Below are 16,894 nucleotides of genomic sequence, written 5' to 3'. Positions count from 1 at the left end.
GTAGGCTACTTGGCCAGCGGAGTGGCAAGCCCCAGGGATCCACCTGTTTCTGAGATTGCAAGTTTACACTTTTTACATGAGTTCTGGGCTGGAACTCAGGTCCTACATGACAAGCACTTGGTCAGCTGAGTATTTCCCAAGCTCCTTTTCTTAATAAATTTTAAAACTCGATTCTGTTTGGGCTGGATGGGTATGGATGATTGAGGCTGAAGTCAGAGTAGCTGAAGTAATACAAGAACTTGCTGCTTTCCTCAGAGCGCATCTCAGATGAGACACCCCAGCCCTGCTGCCTTTCCACCTCATCTCTGCCCACTGCCCTGTGAGCTTCTTCAGACTAGACCTCTCGTCATCAGTGTGGCAGCTGCAGCTCCAGGCATCACACCTCAGTCCTTCTGGGCTCAGAGGACTAGAGGCTCTGACTCTTCTCTCTTACCTGTTGGATGGGAGGAGACCTTTCACAGAATCCCCAAAGACATTCCTCACTAGCTAGGGTTTGGGTCTCCTGTCTCTTTCTAATCACTGACATGGGACATCTATTGGGTGAATTTTGGGGATGAAATAGCTTCAGTAACCTTCACCCTCCCCATAATTTAATTTAATTAATTTTTTGAGACAGGGTTTCTCTGTATAGCCCTGGCTGTCCTAGAACTCACTCTGTAGACCAGGCTGGCCTCGAACTCACCTGACTCTGCCCCCCAAGGGCTGGGATTAAAGGCATGTGCCACCACTGCCCAGCTCCCATAGTTTTATATAAGCAGACTTTTGTTTATCACATTTAACCAATATATTTCCCCAGTTTCTCACTCATAATATGGGTTAAAATTAGACCTTAACATCCATCGTTCCTTTTTTAATTAATTTTTTTGTTTTTAAAAAAGTTGGGGTTTTTTTTTGGTTTTGTTTTGTTTTTATGTTTTTCTTTGTGAGACAGGATTTTACTATGTAGACCTGGTTGGCCTGGAACTCGTTATATAGACCAGGCTGGCCCCAAGCTCACAGAGATCCTCCTGCCTCTGCCTCCCAAGCGCTAGGACTTAAAGCATCACTGGTATACCTGGAGACGTCCATATTTCTAAGATGGCTTCTTCTTAGGTAAATAAAACATAATTGCATTCTCATTGTAAAATTTAAATAATATAGAAACATTTAGTGTAGAAGATATAGACGTCTCTCAAAACAGGCCCCAAGTCTCAAACTGCACTCTTTCCTCTCTGGGCCGCTCTAGGAGACAGGTGTCTTCTCAAACATTACCTGTGTGNTTACGCACATGTACACTTGGCTCTATTAATGACAAGGCTTGACACAGTCACCTGCCTGCTCTCAATAGCTTTCTTCCCATCACGATTTGTTTTGGAGAGAGTCCAGTGTGAGTTCCCTAATGGTGGACATTTAGCTTGTTTCTAATTATTTGCTCTTACAAACAGCACTATAATTAACATCCTTGTAAATGTCTCTTTGTGCATATGGGCAAGCATTTCTTTAGGGTAGCTATCTATGGTTTGGCAATTTCTACTGCCTTTAATTGCATTGCCTGGTATCTGGCAGACGATCTTCTGCATGTACAATAACTTTTCGTGTCCGTGCACCATTATAGTGTAAGTTTTAAAAAAGATGTTTCAGGCAACAATTAGGAATCTAAGTTTGAGCTCAAGTTCTGTGTGGATTGCTGTGGTCGGCTGAGGTGACAGCTGAATGAAGCGATCTTCATACCCGTCGTTAAATCCACAGGGGTCCTGTCAATTATGCTGGGTAGCAGACAAGGTTCCTCTGCTCCCTGACAGCCATTATGATATTGTGTGTGTGTGTGTGTGTGTGTGTGTGTGTGTGTGTGCATGTGTGTTGTAAACTCATGTGCTACAGCACCTGTGTGGAGGGCCAAGGACAGGGTGTAGGGACTGGCTCTTTCCTTCCACCATGAAGACTCCAGGGACTTAACTCAGGTTGTTAGCCTTGGTGGTGGGAGCCTTACCCACTGAGCCATCTCACATGTCCATACCTTGTACTTTGAATCAGGGTTGCTCACTGACATCCAGTGTTCAGCTATTAGGTTAGTGAGACTGGCCAGCAAGCCATAGGTATCCTCCTGTCTTCACCTCCTCAGCATTGGGGGTTCAGGTATGTACTANCACACATAGCTTTTTACATGGGCTCTGGGGGTTGAACTGAGGCCAACCCTGTGCAAGCACATTACCAACTGTACCATCACCCTGGCCCCACACATCATAACTTTTAGGATATTAAGATGTGGGAAAAAAGCATTTCAGAGTTGAGGAGCTATGGAATCTCGTTTTCTCCAAGTCTGTGGCCTCTGGCTCTTCCTGGGCGTGTCGGAACAGTCCTCCTCCTGCACGGGCTGATGCNCCTGCCTTCCCAACGGCCAGCTTCTGAGACAGGTGTGTGCTGCCTGTCCTGGCCCTGCTGATCTCTTGCCCTGTGCGAGCTCAGAGGTGGGCTTCTCAGAGAGGAAGCTGCTCCGTCTGTTTCTCACATCGTCCCTTTGACTCTGGATGCTGCTGCGTCAGCCCTTCACTGTCTGCACGGTTTTGCATGGCAGTGNGTTCATGCAAGAACATCTGTGGCAGTCAAGAGTGCTTTTGTCATTCCCTCCCCCAGTTCATGATGTCTCCCTGTATTGTTGCTCTGGTGTCAGTCATGCCTGAGTCTTGAATGGTGTCGATCTGAGTTGAAAATGTGCCAGTTTTTGTAACATTATTGCTAATAGACTGCTTAATTAACCTGCTGATATTGTCGATGATAGATCTGTTGGTGTGTCAAAAGGGAGACCCATGCTCGCTCGCTCTCTCTCTCTGGAATGGGGTAGGAGAGATCTGGGAAGGTCTCTGGCTGGGGAAAAAAGCGAAAAATTGAACGGCCCAGATGAAGTAGTTGAAGTGCAGTCCCTGCATGGGACATGCATCTTACTTGTTACGGGGGATGATTTCTACTAGGGCTGGTTGTAACTAGAGTGTAGGGGCAACAGAGAAGATTAAATGGCACATGTCATCTGCATAGCCAATCATGTCAAAGAATGCTGTCCCTGGTGGGGGCTGTTTTTACTTTGACGTTAGTTATCCCTTTTTTTCCATCCAGGTAGCTTAAATGACAGGGCCATTGTTCTCCAATGACATCCTGGAGAGACTTGGTGAGAGACAAATGCAGTCTGGGTCATCACTTTCTTGTGTGATCTTTGAAGGGTTGACAGAGGACCTCGTCTAGCCCCAGCTGGTTTGGAACTCAGTTTGTAACTGATGATGACTTTGAGTTTTTATCATCCTCCTGCCTCTGCTTCCCTCTGGAGTGTTAGAATCTCAGGTCCACATCACCACTCCTGGTTGTACTTTTTGTTGTTGTTGTTGTCTTACATGTAGTTCTCTGTCCTGCGGTCCTTACATCCACACTCAGAAACTGGAGAGAAAGTCAGTTGCCACCCTGCTCCTGACTGGCCCACTGTCCGTCACCTTCAAGGCCTGCCTCCCCACTCTCATCAGCCCCCTGTTCTATGTAAACACACACAGTGGGGCCTGTAGTCATTTGAGCTTCCTCCTGCCTTCCTGACCTGGTGGGTACAGAGGCTGGCATTCAGTGTGAGTGTAGCCTGTCTCCTGACATCTCCTGGAGACCCTAAGTGCAGTACTGGGAATGCCCAGCAGGAGGGACAGGACTCACTGTCTCCTGCTTAGGGACCACAGTTATGTCACCTTGTCCAGAACAGTAGTGCTGGAAATGGAAGGCATTTTTGAGGGTAGGGGTCCACCCTCTCAGACAGAAAACCCTACTTTCCCACTCAGTGACGTCACTTTTCAGAACATAGGGCCTGACAGCCCAAAGGCCAAAGGGGTTGCAGAGTATCTCTGAGGCCACTAGAGGGCAGGTCACCAACAGAGGCCAGGAGCTGCTTCCCAAGGCCATCTAAAGGCCTGAAGGGTCCTGAGCAATCCAGGTCTATCAGGAGCTCGCCTTTGAGACCAAGTAAAGAGAGAGAGAGAGGGAGACAAAGTCGGGAATGAATCCCAAGCCAGAAGACCCAAGCCCATGCACCTTGCCCATCATCTTCCATGGCCTTCCCTCTCACCCCTAGTCTTTACCTCAGACCCCCCTTCCTAATTCTGCCTTTGGATGTGGTTAAGGTAAGGGTTTCTCAGATGTTGTGGAAACTGCATTCTGGAGGCTTAGGCAGAAGAATGGCCAGTTTGAGAATGGTCTGGGCTACATGGAAAGACACTATCTCAAAACAAACCAGGGTGTGAGTGTCTCTGTCGGGGCACTTTGGGGCCAGGTAAGAGGCCGTGTTTCACAGCCTCACTGTCTCTGCCAGCCATGCGCCAATAATGCTCCCACCCCAACGCCCAAACCATGAATAATAAAGAACATTCTCCCCGCGTGGCCCCTGGTTGATTTGTGTGTACTGTGGGAACAGGAGTCAGAGGCTCGAGTCCTTGCCACAGAAAGTCTGCCATGGTGAGTGTTGATCAGCATCGTGTGGAAACAGTGGAGACACTCAAAGATAGCATATGCGCTCGAAATACATTTCAGAGCTTGTTTGCTCTCCGGCTTTCCCTCTCCAAAGACTGCAGTGCCTCCTGGTCTTCGCCTCGGCTGATTCCACCTCCCTACTTGATTACAATAGGACAGTGAGTCTCAGAGAGCCCTGGTTCCCAGCTCAGCCTTCACCTGCAGAATCCTGTCCCCCAGCTGTGAGCACCCTGCACTGCTGGGCTCCCCAGCCCTTGGCTCAGGTCCCAGGAGCATCTGTGGGCTCCCTCCCACTCCACTTGCCCACTGAGCCTCACCACCCTCCAGCTCCCCAAACCCGGGTGCCCCCCCACTGGAGAGGGGGAAGCAGCAGGTGTTGATGCTAATCAGCGTTCACAGCCCAGAACTGCAGTCGCTCCCAGGCTCACACACTCCCCAAAATTAAACACTCATTATACAAAATTAATTGACATTAATTAGCAAAAATTAAAACTTTAAACACAGCAAGGCGCTTTGGGGGGAGGAGTGGAGCAGGCAGGCTCTGCATTTGTCACCCCCCCACCACATTTCCCACCACCCACCTACCACCCCCAAGTCTCCCCATTTCCATCATGAAGCAGGGCTGGAGGACTTCAGGCCAGATCTATATCAGTACAGCATCACGGGCCTGGCCTGNGCNTCCCTGTAAAGGGGATCAGGGCAACTGTACCAGCCACCTTCATCTAGTGCTTCTCTAAGGATCCAGGAACCTCCTGTCGACCTTAGGTCTCCAAGATCTCAGCTGAGACTCAGGAGGGAGAGGTGTGGCCAAGTGGAGCAGGTGAAGCACAGGAAGACTCCGCTTGCTCCCCCCAGATCCCGTCTTGGGTACCTGAGGTTCAGGCACCGAAACCTTTCCANTCTGTTCCACTTTGCTGTGTGACTTCAGTTAAGTCACGCTTGCTCTCTAAGCTTGTGTCCTGTGCATATGATGGGGGCGGGGANGGGGGGAGATGCTGGGCAAGCACCGAGGTCTGCTCTGTCTGTCACCTGCTATTGTGGATGCCCGTCTCTTGGTTGGCTTTCGTGAGACATGCAGGACTGAATTTGGGGAGTGGCATTTAAAAGCATTTTATGTAGCTAAGGGACAGAGTTGCTGGTGGTAGAACATCAGGCCCCAGGGGGATGCATCTTAGGGCCAGAGCTCTCTCTTTCTCTGTGTCTGCACATCTGCTTCCCCTGCCTGGAGACTGGCCCTAGAAGAGAGGTGAGCAGCGCCCTCTATAGGTGGCAACTCCCAAAGCCTTCGCCATATTTCCACCTGCTACTTTTGGTCTATGCTTCCAGGGTCTCAAAGGGCCTTAGGATCTTTTGCCCCAGCTGAAAGCAAAATAGAGGACTCCACCTTTCTGGATTCACAGAGCTCTTGGGGGTTGGGGAACCATGGCTGGAGGTGGAGCCAGGTGGGAAGCCATCCGTGCCTCACTACCCCTCTCTGTATTCTTCTCTCCAGCCAGTGCCAATATCTGCAACGTGGTCCTGATGCGATATGGGGAGTTAGAGGAAGGAATTGATGTCCTGGATGCTGATGGCAACCTCGTGGGCTCCTCAAAGATCGCAGCCAGACACGTGGGTTTCCCAGGGGCTAAGCCCTGCACAAATGGATTGATGCTCCCNTGCATAGCTTGTGTGTTCCTTGAGGTCTTCTGGTCACAGGACCTTGGCTTGCTTCTCTAGCTGTCTCCTCCTCATTCCAGTTGCCATCTCTCATCTGTGAGAGCCCTTGGCCTCAGAGTCTGCTCTCTGCCAGGCTTGTTCTTCTGGATGGTCCTTCACTGTTCTCCAACCTCCTCCTTCTTGTCTCCACTGTGAAATGTCCCCATTTTTTTTTATCCCAGCCCCTCAGGACCCAGCTCTTCCTCAGAGGTGTTAATTGGAGAGGGCAGAGGAGCCTCCCCAGGGCTTTCTCTCCATGCCCTAGGCCTTCGCAACTTTGTGGGTTGTGAATGGGAAGCTGCAGGCAGTGGTATGAGGGCTGCTACCTCTCTGGGAGCAACAGTACTGTGAACACTGGAGCTTCAGGCTATGGAAAATGCCATGGCTCCTGCAAATGGTTACTTATAAGGTCCTCTTCACTGGCCCTGCCCACTATAGCTCTTGTGTTTTACACACACACACACACACACACACACACATACACACACAAGAATACATGTCCTATGCTTTCTCAACCTTGCTGTTGATGGTGGTTGATGGCTTGTCCTGCTGTCCTGAGCTCTAGCTTATGAGGCATGGGGATGAAACAAAGGGGCAGGCGTGAGAGGGTAGAGCATCACACATGCACCAGTGTCTGTTGCTCAGCAGAGACCTTGTTGATAAGCCTCTGAGCTTCTCTTCCTTCTTCATCCATCTCGGGGCAAGTCAGGGCCCATTTAGATCCTATAAGGGCCAGGGCTGAATGTCAGACCAGCAGTACACTCTTTGTCCCCTGCCCTGGCTTTAGGCCTTCACATCCTGCCCATAGGCTCCCTTTCTGAAACCTGAGAAGACCCTCTTCCTGGGGATTACTATCAGCCCCAGTGCCTCATTAGGGGGAATCTGCCCTACTCTATCCCAGCCCCACCCTTTCATGGTGCCCTGTGAGGATGGTAGAGGTGATAAGGCCATCTGGGCAGGTGACCCAGCTCCTCTGCAGCCCTGGGCTTCTTTCAACCGGGCTTGGTCTATCTCTGTCTCATCGGAGAGACTTGGGGATCTATGAGCTGTGAGACATTCCTGAGCATTCCTCTAAGAGCAGGAGCCCATGATTCAAAGGGACTCTGTGTGGTGGCTGTCCAAACACAAATGGCCCCTTAGCTGGGCCTCAAGCTATGTCTCCCTCGATCCCATGGAATCCTAAGCACACGCCAGGGCAGATCTCCATTGGATCTGGAACATACTCAGCTAAAGCTTGTGCCCCTTACAAAGCTGGCCTTTTCTTACCAAGGCTGTAGCTCAGCTGGAAGAGTTCTTACATAGCACACGCAAAGCCCTGAGTTTGATCCCCAGTACCACATAAACTGAGGGGTGGTAGTTCATGCCTGTAATCTCGGTACTTAGGAAGGAAAGGCAGACGAGTTTAAGGTCAAGACCATTCTCAGCTACATAGTTCAAGGCCAGCCTGGGGATACAGAAAGAAAAAAATAAAAAAGGCTTAGAGCCAGGAGACAAAGCTCTTACATATCTTTGTNTTTAAGGGATGTATTTTTTAAAAAAGTATCCCACAGCTTCACTCAGCCTGGGAACGCCTCTGGCTCTGCAGGCCCCAGCAGTTTGTTCTGGCTTTGTTTTAACAGCATCTTAGGCCCTCTGTGTACCACTTCCCCAACCCCTGATCCCTGTACATCCCAGGTTGGGGAGGCTGCCCTCAACTGCCCTTCCCCCATGCAGAGAATCTGCTGTCTGGAATCCAGCTCTGAGCACTGCTGTGAGCGAGCCCAGGCTGCCAGATGTGCTGAGCAGCAGTGCACACACCTCACACTTGGGGTGGGATTGGCTTCCCTCGCGGATGTTCTCCACTCACCCCAGCCTGTCCCCATCCTCAGGCCCTGCTGGAGACAGCCCTGACACGTGTGGTTCTGCCTATGCCCATTCTGGTGCTCCCTCCAATCGTCATGTCCATGCTGGAGAAGTAAGTCAGGCTGTGGGAATCGGGGGAGATGCTGGGTGGGGAGCCATGGCCCCTACCTGGTGTGCTTCTGGGGGTGGGAGGCACCGACTCTGTCGCCTGCTGTACTGGGCAGTGGTGTTAAAACTCATGACTTTTCCCAGGCAGTTGGCTGGTGCTCAATGCTGTNGGGTCACCCATGGAAAAGCATGGTTCTGCCCTGGTGGAGGGACAGGGTAGCTGGCGGACTGGATCAGAGTCTGTGTGACCCTGTGAATGTAAACCCAAGCACTCAGGGAAGAAGCATGTGGATCTCTGTGAGTTTAAGAGCAACCTAGACTACATAATGAGTCTCGGGCCACATGTCTTTTTAAAAATTAATTAATTGTAATAAAGCAAAAGTGGAATAATAATGATCTCCCTGGCTCCCTNAGAGGACAAACCACAACTATTTGTTATGTCACTGTCCATAAGACCGGTACCACAATGCTAATAAAAGAGGGCTCTTATTATTAGCACACATAAANAAAGCCCTGTAGACCAGGCTGGGCTTGGACTCAGAGATCCTCCTGCCTCTGCCTTCTGAGTGCTGAGTCTGTAGGCGTGTGCCACCACCTACTTATTTATTGGTGAGCGTGTAATAGGAGGGTGAAGCCTGGGGTAGAGCTGGGAAATGGCTGAACAGAGAAGGAAGGAAGAACCAGGGTCCACCTGCCTACGAAGGCCTGGTAGGCCTGGGGAGGGGCAGGGAAGGGACCTGGGTAAAGCCTGGTTGGTACGTGCACATGCTGATAAGCAGGTAGATGCCCCTCCCTCTTGTGGGGACCCTCTGGGATCCAGTATGCTTAAAGGAAAGCATGCCCATTGGGACAAATAGACAAAGGTCCTGGGCACCCACAGGAGAGACCCTTCAATCCCAGAAATGGGCAGAGCCTTTGTATCTGAGCATTGAGATTAAACACGATTAATCTGGGACAGGTATAGTGTCCCAGAACTCAGACAGATGAAGCAGGATTGTCATGTCTTTGAAAGTAGTCTGGGCTACATAGTAAGTTCCAGCTTGGGCTAAAACATGAAACCCTGTTTTGAAAGCACTTTAAGAAAAAAGGGAAGGGAAGAAAAGAGAAGGAAAAAAAAGAAAAAAGAAAAAAGAAAGTTAGCATGGAAACTGACAACAAATAAACAACAGCAAAAATATAGATTTGAAGAGGGCAGTTCTTTGTTTATCTGGTCTTGGTGTAGCCCTCTCCTGTGAGTCTCAGGACAGATATGCAGACCAGGGCCAGGTGAAAAGGGCATGGCTTTCTGCAGTGCAGGGGGGGGGGGGGGGGGGGTGGGGGGGGGGGGGGAGACTGTGCTCATTGAAAACTGGTTAGTCACCTGTCATTTGTGCAAGCCTGGTAGGACAGAGCCCTCACCTGGCAGCTCAGGCAGAGAAGTCTTCTTATAGACACATACACAGGCATCAAAGGGCAGCGGAGCTGGGGAAGCCTAGGACTCCTACAAACTTGTCCCGCAAGACTCCAGAGAGCTGCTGAGGGAGAATGCAGTCTCATCTCCTCAGGCTGGGATCCAGAAGCAGCTGGGGGATCCAGAAGCCCTTGGCTACGGCAGGTTTTATGGCCCAAGAGAATTTGGCTTGCTGGGATAAAGCAGGCAAATCCACTGCAGACAGCAGGAGCACAGCTGAAGCTCCAACCCTCCTCCCTGGAGCAGCCGGCAGCTGGCAGCCAGCACAGTTTCCAGGTCCCTCAAAACTACACCCAGGAGTGGGGAGAAGCCTGGCTCAACTAAGGCCAGCCAGAGGCCCGACCTTCAGCGTGGATTTGCTGGAGAGGAGCATGACCTGCCGTGCCTTCCCAGTTTGCATAGGAACTGAGTTGGCAAAAAGTTGAAGGAGGGTCAGCATGCCATTGCTCTGTGGGCTTAAAGTTTNTTTTAGGACTTATAGGAGGTGGGGTTATTTTGACTTTGAACCCTCCCCAGACTAAGGGGAGTCAGGAGTGCTACAGGGCCTGGTTCACCCTGGAGGGAGCCATGGGCTTGGGAAATGAGAAGTCAGTAGTCAGGGTTCCACACAGCCTACTAAATAGTTGGTCCTNTCCTGGGGCTCCTGGGATGATTTTGAGGGAGAAGAGACCAGTCTTAGTTCCCTCGGGAATGTTAAGGTGGATAAGACTCAGTTTGTACACTCAAAGACTTATTAATCTCATGCCCACTATAAAACCACCGGGACTGGATGGCAGGAGAGGCAGGTACTGGAGCAGAGCCCGCTAAGGCTCCTAGTAGGGAAGTTCGTTCTTCCAGCCTCAGTTTCCCACAGAAAATGAGGACACTGCCCTTCCTGCTCTTCCAGGCTTGGCATTTGTCACCACTCCAACATCTCCCTTTCCTGGACAGGCAGCTGTGCTGTCCAGAGTTCTTGGGTGCAGGATTTCAGGGCTAATGAGAGGGGGCAGCCCCCACCCTCCCGAGCCAGGTTGGGTGAGGAAGTCTGGACAGCCAGGGAGAATAGACAAAGGCACACTTACAAAGCAGCTGACTTGCAAATTAATGGAGCGCAAAGTAGGGCTGCGCTGCAAGTGCTGAAGGAATGCACAGCACTGGGGGGGACCAGCTGTTGTGTGGCAGCAGCCTGGCTTGCCTCTGGCCTCAGTCTATCTATCCTCTCCGTCAGGAGCACTGGGGTCTTGATTCTGGGCCTCCAGCTAGGATTAGACAGAGGTGAAAAGAGACTCTGTGTGCCCATTGTCCTTGCCACTGAGACCAAAAGAAGTCTGAGGTGTGAAGTAAGGGACCACCACCTATGCCGGAAGTGCCCCCCCCAACCTCATATTCCACACCTTCCCTGTAGACCCTACCAGCCAGGAAGCTGAGTTCAGATCCAGCACTGGGAGGCCCCCAGATTCAGTTCATCGGTACAGAGGCAGGTGTCAGTGTAGGGACAGAAAGGATCCCCAAGCCTTGCAACCCTGGCTCAGGATATACTGGAAGAGTGAACGTGGGTGGTGGAAGCTGGGTGGAGGTCCGGGCCCCACTCATGGTAGATCCCCGAGTCCACTCCCCAGCTCCTTCCCTGCCTGTGATCCGGGTCTTCCCTTTCTCCAGGCATTCGCACATCTCTCCATCTGCATATTTTAACTCCCCCAGCTGCCTTTCCAATCCCTGCCTGCCATTTCCCTCTTCTCCCCTCCCCCCATACTGCTGTGTTCTCTCTTGGGGGCTCTGGACTAGACTCCCCAGGCTTCCCAAAGGTTGCACCCCTGGGGCTCCCTGGACCCACCTGCGCACCTACGGACAAGGGACTTCAGCCTGCCTCCCCTGAGGAGTAAAGGTCATGCCTTGGGAGTTGTCGTCGAGTGTTACTTCCAGGAAGTCCCAGAAGATCTGTCACCCTTCTCTGCCCTATGTGACCCTCAGGGCTGTGCCTCCAGGAACCCTATACTCTTAGAGAACTGTCACAGGCAAGGAAGACAGCCCTAAGTCCCAGGCATGAGAAGATGATCAGAGATGGTCTTGGCCTCATTCCAACCTCTGTGTGACACCCCAGAAGCCTAAACTAGAAGGATAATGGGGTGCCACTTCTCTTGGGGCTGAGCTTGATTTTGGCACCCTTTGTCTTGTTCTTCTTATTTCTTGGGAGAGCCCTTACCCCAATCCCCAGTTACTCAACCTAGGCTTTATCCAGCATTCACACAGAGCATGGGGTCTGGGCCAGCCAAGAAGGGCAGGAGAACATTTCTACTGGCAGGATTTCCCATCCTTCATGCAGGGAGCAGCGGCAGCGGCAGAGATGATGTACACTTACCTGCTGCCGAGCTGGCTGACCTTTGGATTTGCTCAGAACTGATAAGCAGTTGGGTCTTGGTTAACACCTGACTGAGAACATGAAAGGCAGCACCTCTCAGAGGTGCGATCTGGAGACTCATGAATGCCAGTTCCTGGGTCTAATGCCAGCAGAAGGAGGGTCCCAGGGAATCAGGAGCCACTTTTAACTAGACCATTCCAGGGTGCACTGCGAGTCTGAGAACTGCTACTCTCAACCACATGGTCTGCTGAGGGGGCAGGTGTTCTTGAGTTTGCCCCAGAAGGTAAGAGTGAGTGAGGGTTTGCCTACCCCCATCCTTGGGATCCTGACCACAGAGGGATGGATTCAGTCAGTCTTCCCTCATTCGGATAAACATCTGAGATAAGGTAGAAACCCCTCGGTTTCAGATGGTTTCACCTGTCATCTAGCCTTAGCCCTGGGGCATCAGGCCAACGTGGTGTGCATAGGAGCGGAGCAAAGCTGGCTCCTTTATAGAGTGGGAAATGTAGTAGGAGAGGGACTGGACTTCTCTTATGTCCCTGAAGGGCACCCCACCTCAGTGAACTGAGACCACCCACTGGACCCTAGCTCTTAGCTTCTGCCATCTCCCTACATGATCTAAACCTTTAATGTGTGGCAGCTTGCTAGACTGTGTACAGCAAGGGCCTCTCCTCTATGACTGGAGCCAGACCTGCTCTAGTGGGGGGGGGGGACATGAGTAAGAGCTCCTGTTGTAATGTACTCCACAGGCCGGCCCTGTGAGGCTGCTGTGGCCACTGAGGTCGGTTTTAGGGCCCATCTAACATCTTTGGCAGATGATCCAGGTATTCATTTCTGCTGGCATTACCCACTCTCCAGGGGCAGAATGCCACAGATCCTGACAANTGACCATTTCTGTAAGTGTTGTGAATAGGTACTTGTCAGCTAGAGTGGCCTACCTCAGTCCCAGGAAGTCATTCAAACTCAGCACATGGAATCCTTCCCCCAAACCTGCCATAGGGAGTGTATGATAACTACATCATGCAGGGAGGTGTAGCTGTCAAAGGGTCCTGAAGTCAGGAGCCAGGAACAGCTATGGTGATAGCCACAAGGGGTATTAGAATCCAGGCAGCTGCCTACAGAATTACCCATGGCCATGTCTGCCCACCCCATGGCCCTTGGATGGAAGTGGTAGTCAGTGGGATGTCTTCATTTTTCATGCACAGGACAGGACTGCATATCCCTGGTCACATGTATGTGTTTGTACATGCACATGTGTGTGTGTGTGTACATAAGTGTATTCGGTGTCTACTTTCTGGATGGCACATACTGGGGTTTTCCTGCTGTTTAGTGTATCTAAAGGATACCTCTCATACGTGTGTGTTTCTTTAGGAGCCAGGGATGACAGTCACTTTCTGTCCACCCCTCCCTATCACCATGAATAGGGGCTAGACACATTGTACATGAGTGGTCCACTCTAAGAATCATGTCATGTAGCTGAAGGTTCCTGGCTGGGTCCAACACTGTCCTTCATAGCCATGTGTGGGGAAAGCAGTGGTAACTAACAGAAGCCCCAAAGACAGTGCCCACTGTTTTACTAGGCTAGAGATACACCGAGCTGCTGTGGTAGCATGGGNCCNAGCTTGGCAGCTCATGGCTAGCCAGCCTAGGCTATATACATCATGTGGCCTTCCTTCTCTCCACAGGACAGCTCTCTTGCAAGCACGCCCGCGGCTACTCCTACCTGTGCATAGCCTCGTGTGCCTGGCAGCCTTCGGCCTGGCCCTGCCGCTGGCCATCAGCCTTTTCCCGCAGATGTCAGAGGTCAGTGGGGCTCCAGGGCATGGCAGTGCAGGGCAGGGCAGGGAGGAGTCATTTATTATCAAAGACTTAATCCAGTACTGACTGCCAGTACTGAGCNGGGCTCTGTGGTGAGAGCCATGCATGAATCCAGGTGTGATGGCTTATGTCTATAATACCAACCTTTTAGGCTATGGCAGGGTTGGGGTGGAGGAAATGAGGCAGGAGGACTGCTGTGAGTTTGAGGCCAGCTTGAGCTACAAAGTTGTTTAGAGATCAGCCTGAGCTACAGAGTGAAAATCCTTTTTAAAAAAATCACTCACTCACTCACTCGCTCAATCAATCAATAATCAATCAAGTGAANCTGGCCAAGGCTTAGACCTCTCAAAATGACAGGCAGAGAGCAACGCAGGATGCTATGTAATAGCAAATGAAGCTCAAGGAAGGTTAAGGTGAAAGGAAAGAGGCAGCTGGGCAAACAGAATCTGAAGGGAAGTGGTGCGTCCCGGGGACGTGCAGGCTGGGTTGGAGTTGACACACAGGCTAAGGATCAGCTGGTGTGAAGATTCTGAGGTAAGGCAGTACACAGCATTTGATACCTGAATGAGGTCTGCCCCGTGAGCAATAGTGGAGAAAGATGACGTAAGNCAGGTAGAGCAGGCTGGACCTGGGTGGGTCTGGGAACTCGTAGGCTGAAGCAGAGGGGAGAGGAGACAGCATCCAAAGAGCTGCACAAAGGATTCTTGATTGTGAACGGATGGTCTCCATGGATGCTTCATGAAGCTGAGTTGGAGCTCTGGAGAGGGAACCATCAGGAAGCTGTGGCGGGCATCCAGTGAGAGATGATGGCGGCTTGGACCAGGCTGTTGGCAGTGGGCATTGAGAAGTGGGGCCATTGTGAGAGCGGGGCAGCCGCTTCCTTGGGATTTTTGTGTGAAGAACTGCATGTGGCAGGAGGGGAAGGGAGCCGGCAGGATGTGCGCCTGGCTTTCTGGTTTTGAAACCAGAAGGTAGATGTAGTTGCGTTGTCACAAGATGGAGGCAGGAAGAGGGGAGAGTTGAGGTAGGACAGAGCCAAGTCAGTTTTACCTGGGGCGGGGGTGGGGGAGCAGGAGCCATGTTAGTGGAGGTGTCCTGTGAAGAGCTGTATCCAGGTTTACAGTGTAGGACAGTGTCCTAGGCTGCAGGGACAGGATGGAAGCCACCAGGTAAGGGCAGAGCCAGAGTCACTGAGATGGGACTGTCCAAAGTCTTTGAGGTTAGAGAGTATCCCTGTCCTTAGACTCTGAAATTGAGAGTGAGGCTTGTCAGGGAGCTACCATAGACCTCCAGAGCTTTTTAAAAAATTTGTTTGTTTGTTTGTTTTTAAATAAGGAGAAAGAACAGAGAACTTCAGGGAAAGAGCAAAGTCCATGAAGAGATAAAAGGACTAGTGTACAGCCCAAGGGACCAGCCTTGGCAGGGGAGAGCCTTGTGCTCCTGGTAGCTGGTGGAAAGGGTGGGCAGACGGCAGGTGCAACTGTGGGTGGGGGTACAGGTCATGACCAATCAGAGGCAATGGCCAAGAGTGCACAGAGCCAAACTGCTGTTTACAACAGCTGAGCTCATGGCTAGAGAAGGCCGGTTCTGAATGAGTGATTTGAGGACCAGCCCTGCTTCAAGGAGTGCCCCAAATGGAGGAGGGAGGGCAAGCCAGGGTTCCTGGGGGCAATGGCCACAGGGGGTTAGTGAAGACAGAAAGCTCAGTGTAGGAGCTAGAATCACTGTCCCTTACTAAGCATTCAAGTTTGGGACACTCAAGGCTCAGTATCCAGTGTGCTATGCGAGCCTGCAGCTCTCCCGTGTCCCCAGCTTTCTCCTGGGCAAGCTGAGCCTAGGAACTCCCACTGGAGCCCAGGGCTGGAGGCACCNCTAAGCCTGGAGACAGGGCAGAGGTTATTCTGAGATCTCTGGGACCACCACTGTGCTGGAAGCTCTCCCTGTGGAGGGACCCAGGACAGAGAATCCCCAGATCACCAAATCAGAAGCTGTCCCGAGTGGAAAGGGTCACCCCATGTATCATCCTCCTGGCTCCACTGGAAAAGAAGGCTGAGAACATCCATGGATGGGACAAGCCCTCAGTCACAGAAGCCANCGTTGACAGGAGGGGACACTCTGGGACCACACCCATACAGGTTGGAGTCCAGTCAGCTGCTCCAAGAAGCTCTAGTCAAGACCCAGACTCTTCGGTTCCCCTTGTCTGCTCTACTGGCTTGGGAAGCAGAGTATGAGGTCTTTGTCCTTCAGAAGGGAGGGCCAGAACGTGATGTTCAGAACTCCCCACTCAGCTGTGTCTCCCCCAGCAGGGTTCAGCCCAACCTGGGCATTATTATAGGGTATTTGGAGGCTGTGTCTGCAACCCATGGCACCGAAGCCATCAGCCAATTGGCTGGGAGGCGCTCGCTCCTTTGTTCACCCTCCCAATTAATTCTAACGAGGCACTACTTGTGCAGTGCAGGGATCATGCCTTGTGTCCCGGAAGCCAGGGGAATTTGCCATATGAGTCTGGACTTGCTCGAGCTGACCCAACCTTGCCAAAAATCACCAAGGCTGTCAACAGAAGTAATCGCTGAAGTACTAATTAATTAACTTGGAGACCTGGAGACCAAGTTCAGGAACTAGGGTGGCTAGCTTGCCGTCACTGGTGTGGGGTCCGACTCTCTAATCCCAGAGCGTGAGGAAGAACTTGCATTTCTCCCTCCATGCCTAAGAGAGTTTTACTCTTCTCAAACGATTGTTTCTGCCTATTGAAATGGCACCAAGGGTCAATTGCAAATAGTAATTATAGTTATCTTGACTGAGGTCACATGCTAGGTCTCTGCTTGCTTTTAACTCCTTCGAGTATAGTTAAATATCAAGATGTTACCTAGTCAGTCAGAGGTGGTTGTTGACAGCCCTGGGGGGAGACCTGGCTGGAGACACAGAACTTTTGGAGCATCGAGGGGACTGAAGCCAAGAAACAAAAGGTCAAGATTAACCAGAGACAGGAGGATAAGGATAAGGATAAGGATAAGGGATGTGGAGGGAGGAGGAGGCTCTGTGGAGTGAGCCACACATGGGACCCTGGGAAGGGGCTGAGAAGACCTGGTGAGGTTTTTAGACCCATCAGTCTAGGAGGCAAAGAGAAGTGGCTTAGAGATGGGCAGAGGAAGTTTTATAGCCCCACAAGG

General features: G+C 51.4%; 1 protein-coding gene across 1 annotated transcript in view; it reads left to right on the top strand.

Annotated features, from left to right (window-relative positions):
• Window positions 1–16,894, top strand: part of Sfxn5 (sideroflexin 5) — a 119,294-nt gene that overhangs the window by 90,326 nt on the left and 12,074 nt on the right. Inside the window, exons 10-12 of the mRNA XM_029478216.1 lie at window positions 5,966–6,081; window positions 8,037–8,122; window positions 13,592–13,709. Coding sequence (XP_029334076.1) covers window positions 5,966–6,081; window positions 8,037–8,122; window positions 13,592–13,709 — 320 coding nt within the window. The remainder of the gene's footprint in view (window positions 1–5,965; window positions 6,082–8,036; window positions 8,123–13,591; window positions 13,710–16,894) is intronic.

This window comes from Mus caroli, chromosome 6 (genome assembly GCF_900094665.2).
Source record: "Mus caroli chromosome 6, CAROLI_EIJ_v1.1, whole genome shotgun sequence".
Classification (NCBI taxonomy): Eukaryota; Metazoa; Chordata; class Mammalia; order Rodentia; family Muridae; genus Mus; species Mus caroli.
This window is presented reverse-complemented; position numbering and strand designations above follow the sequence as displayed.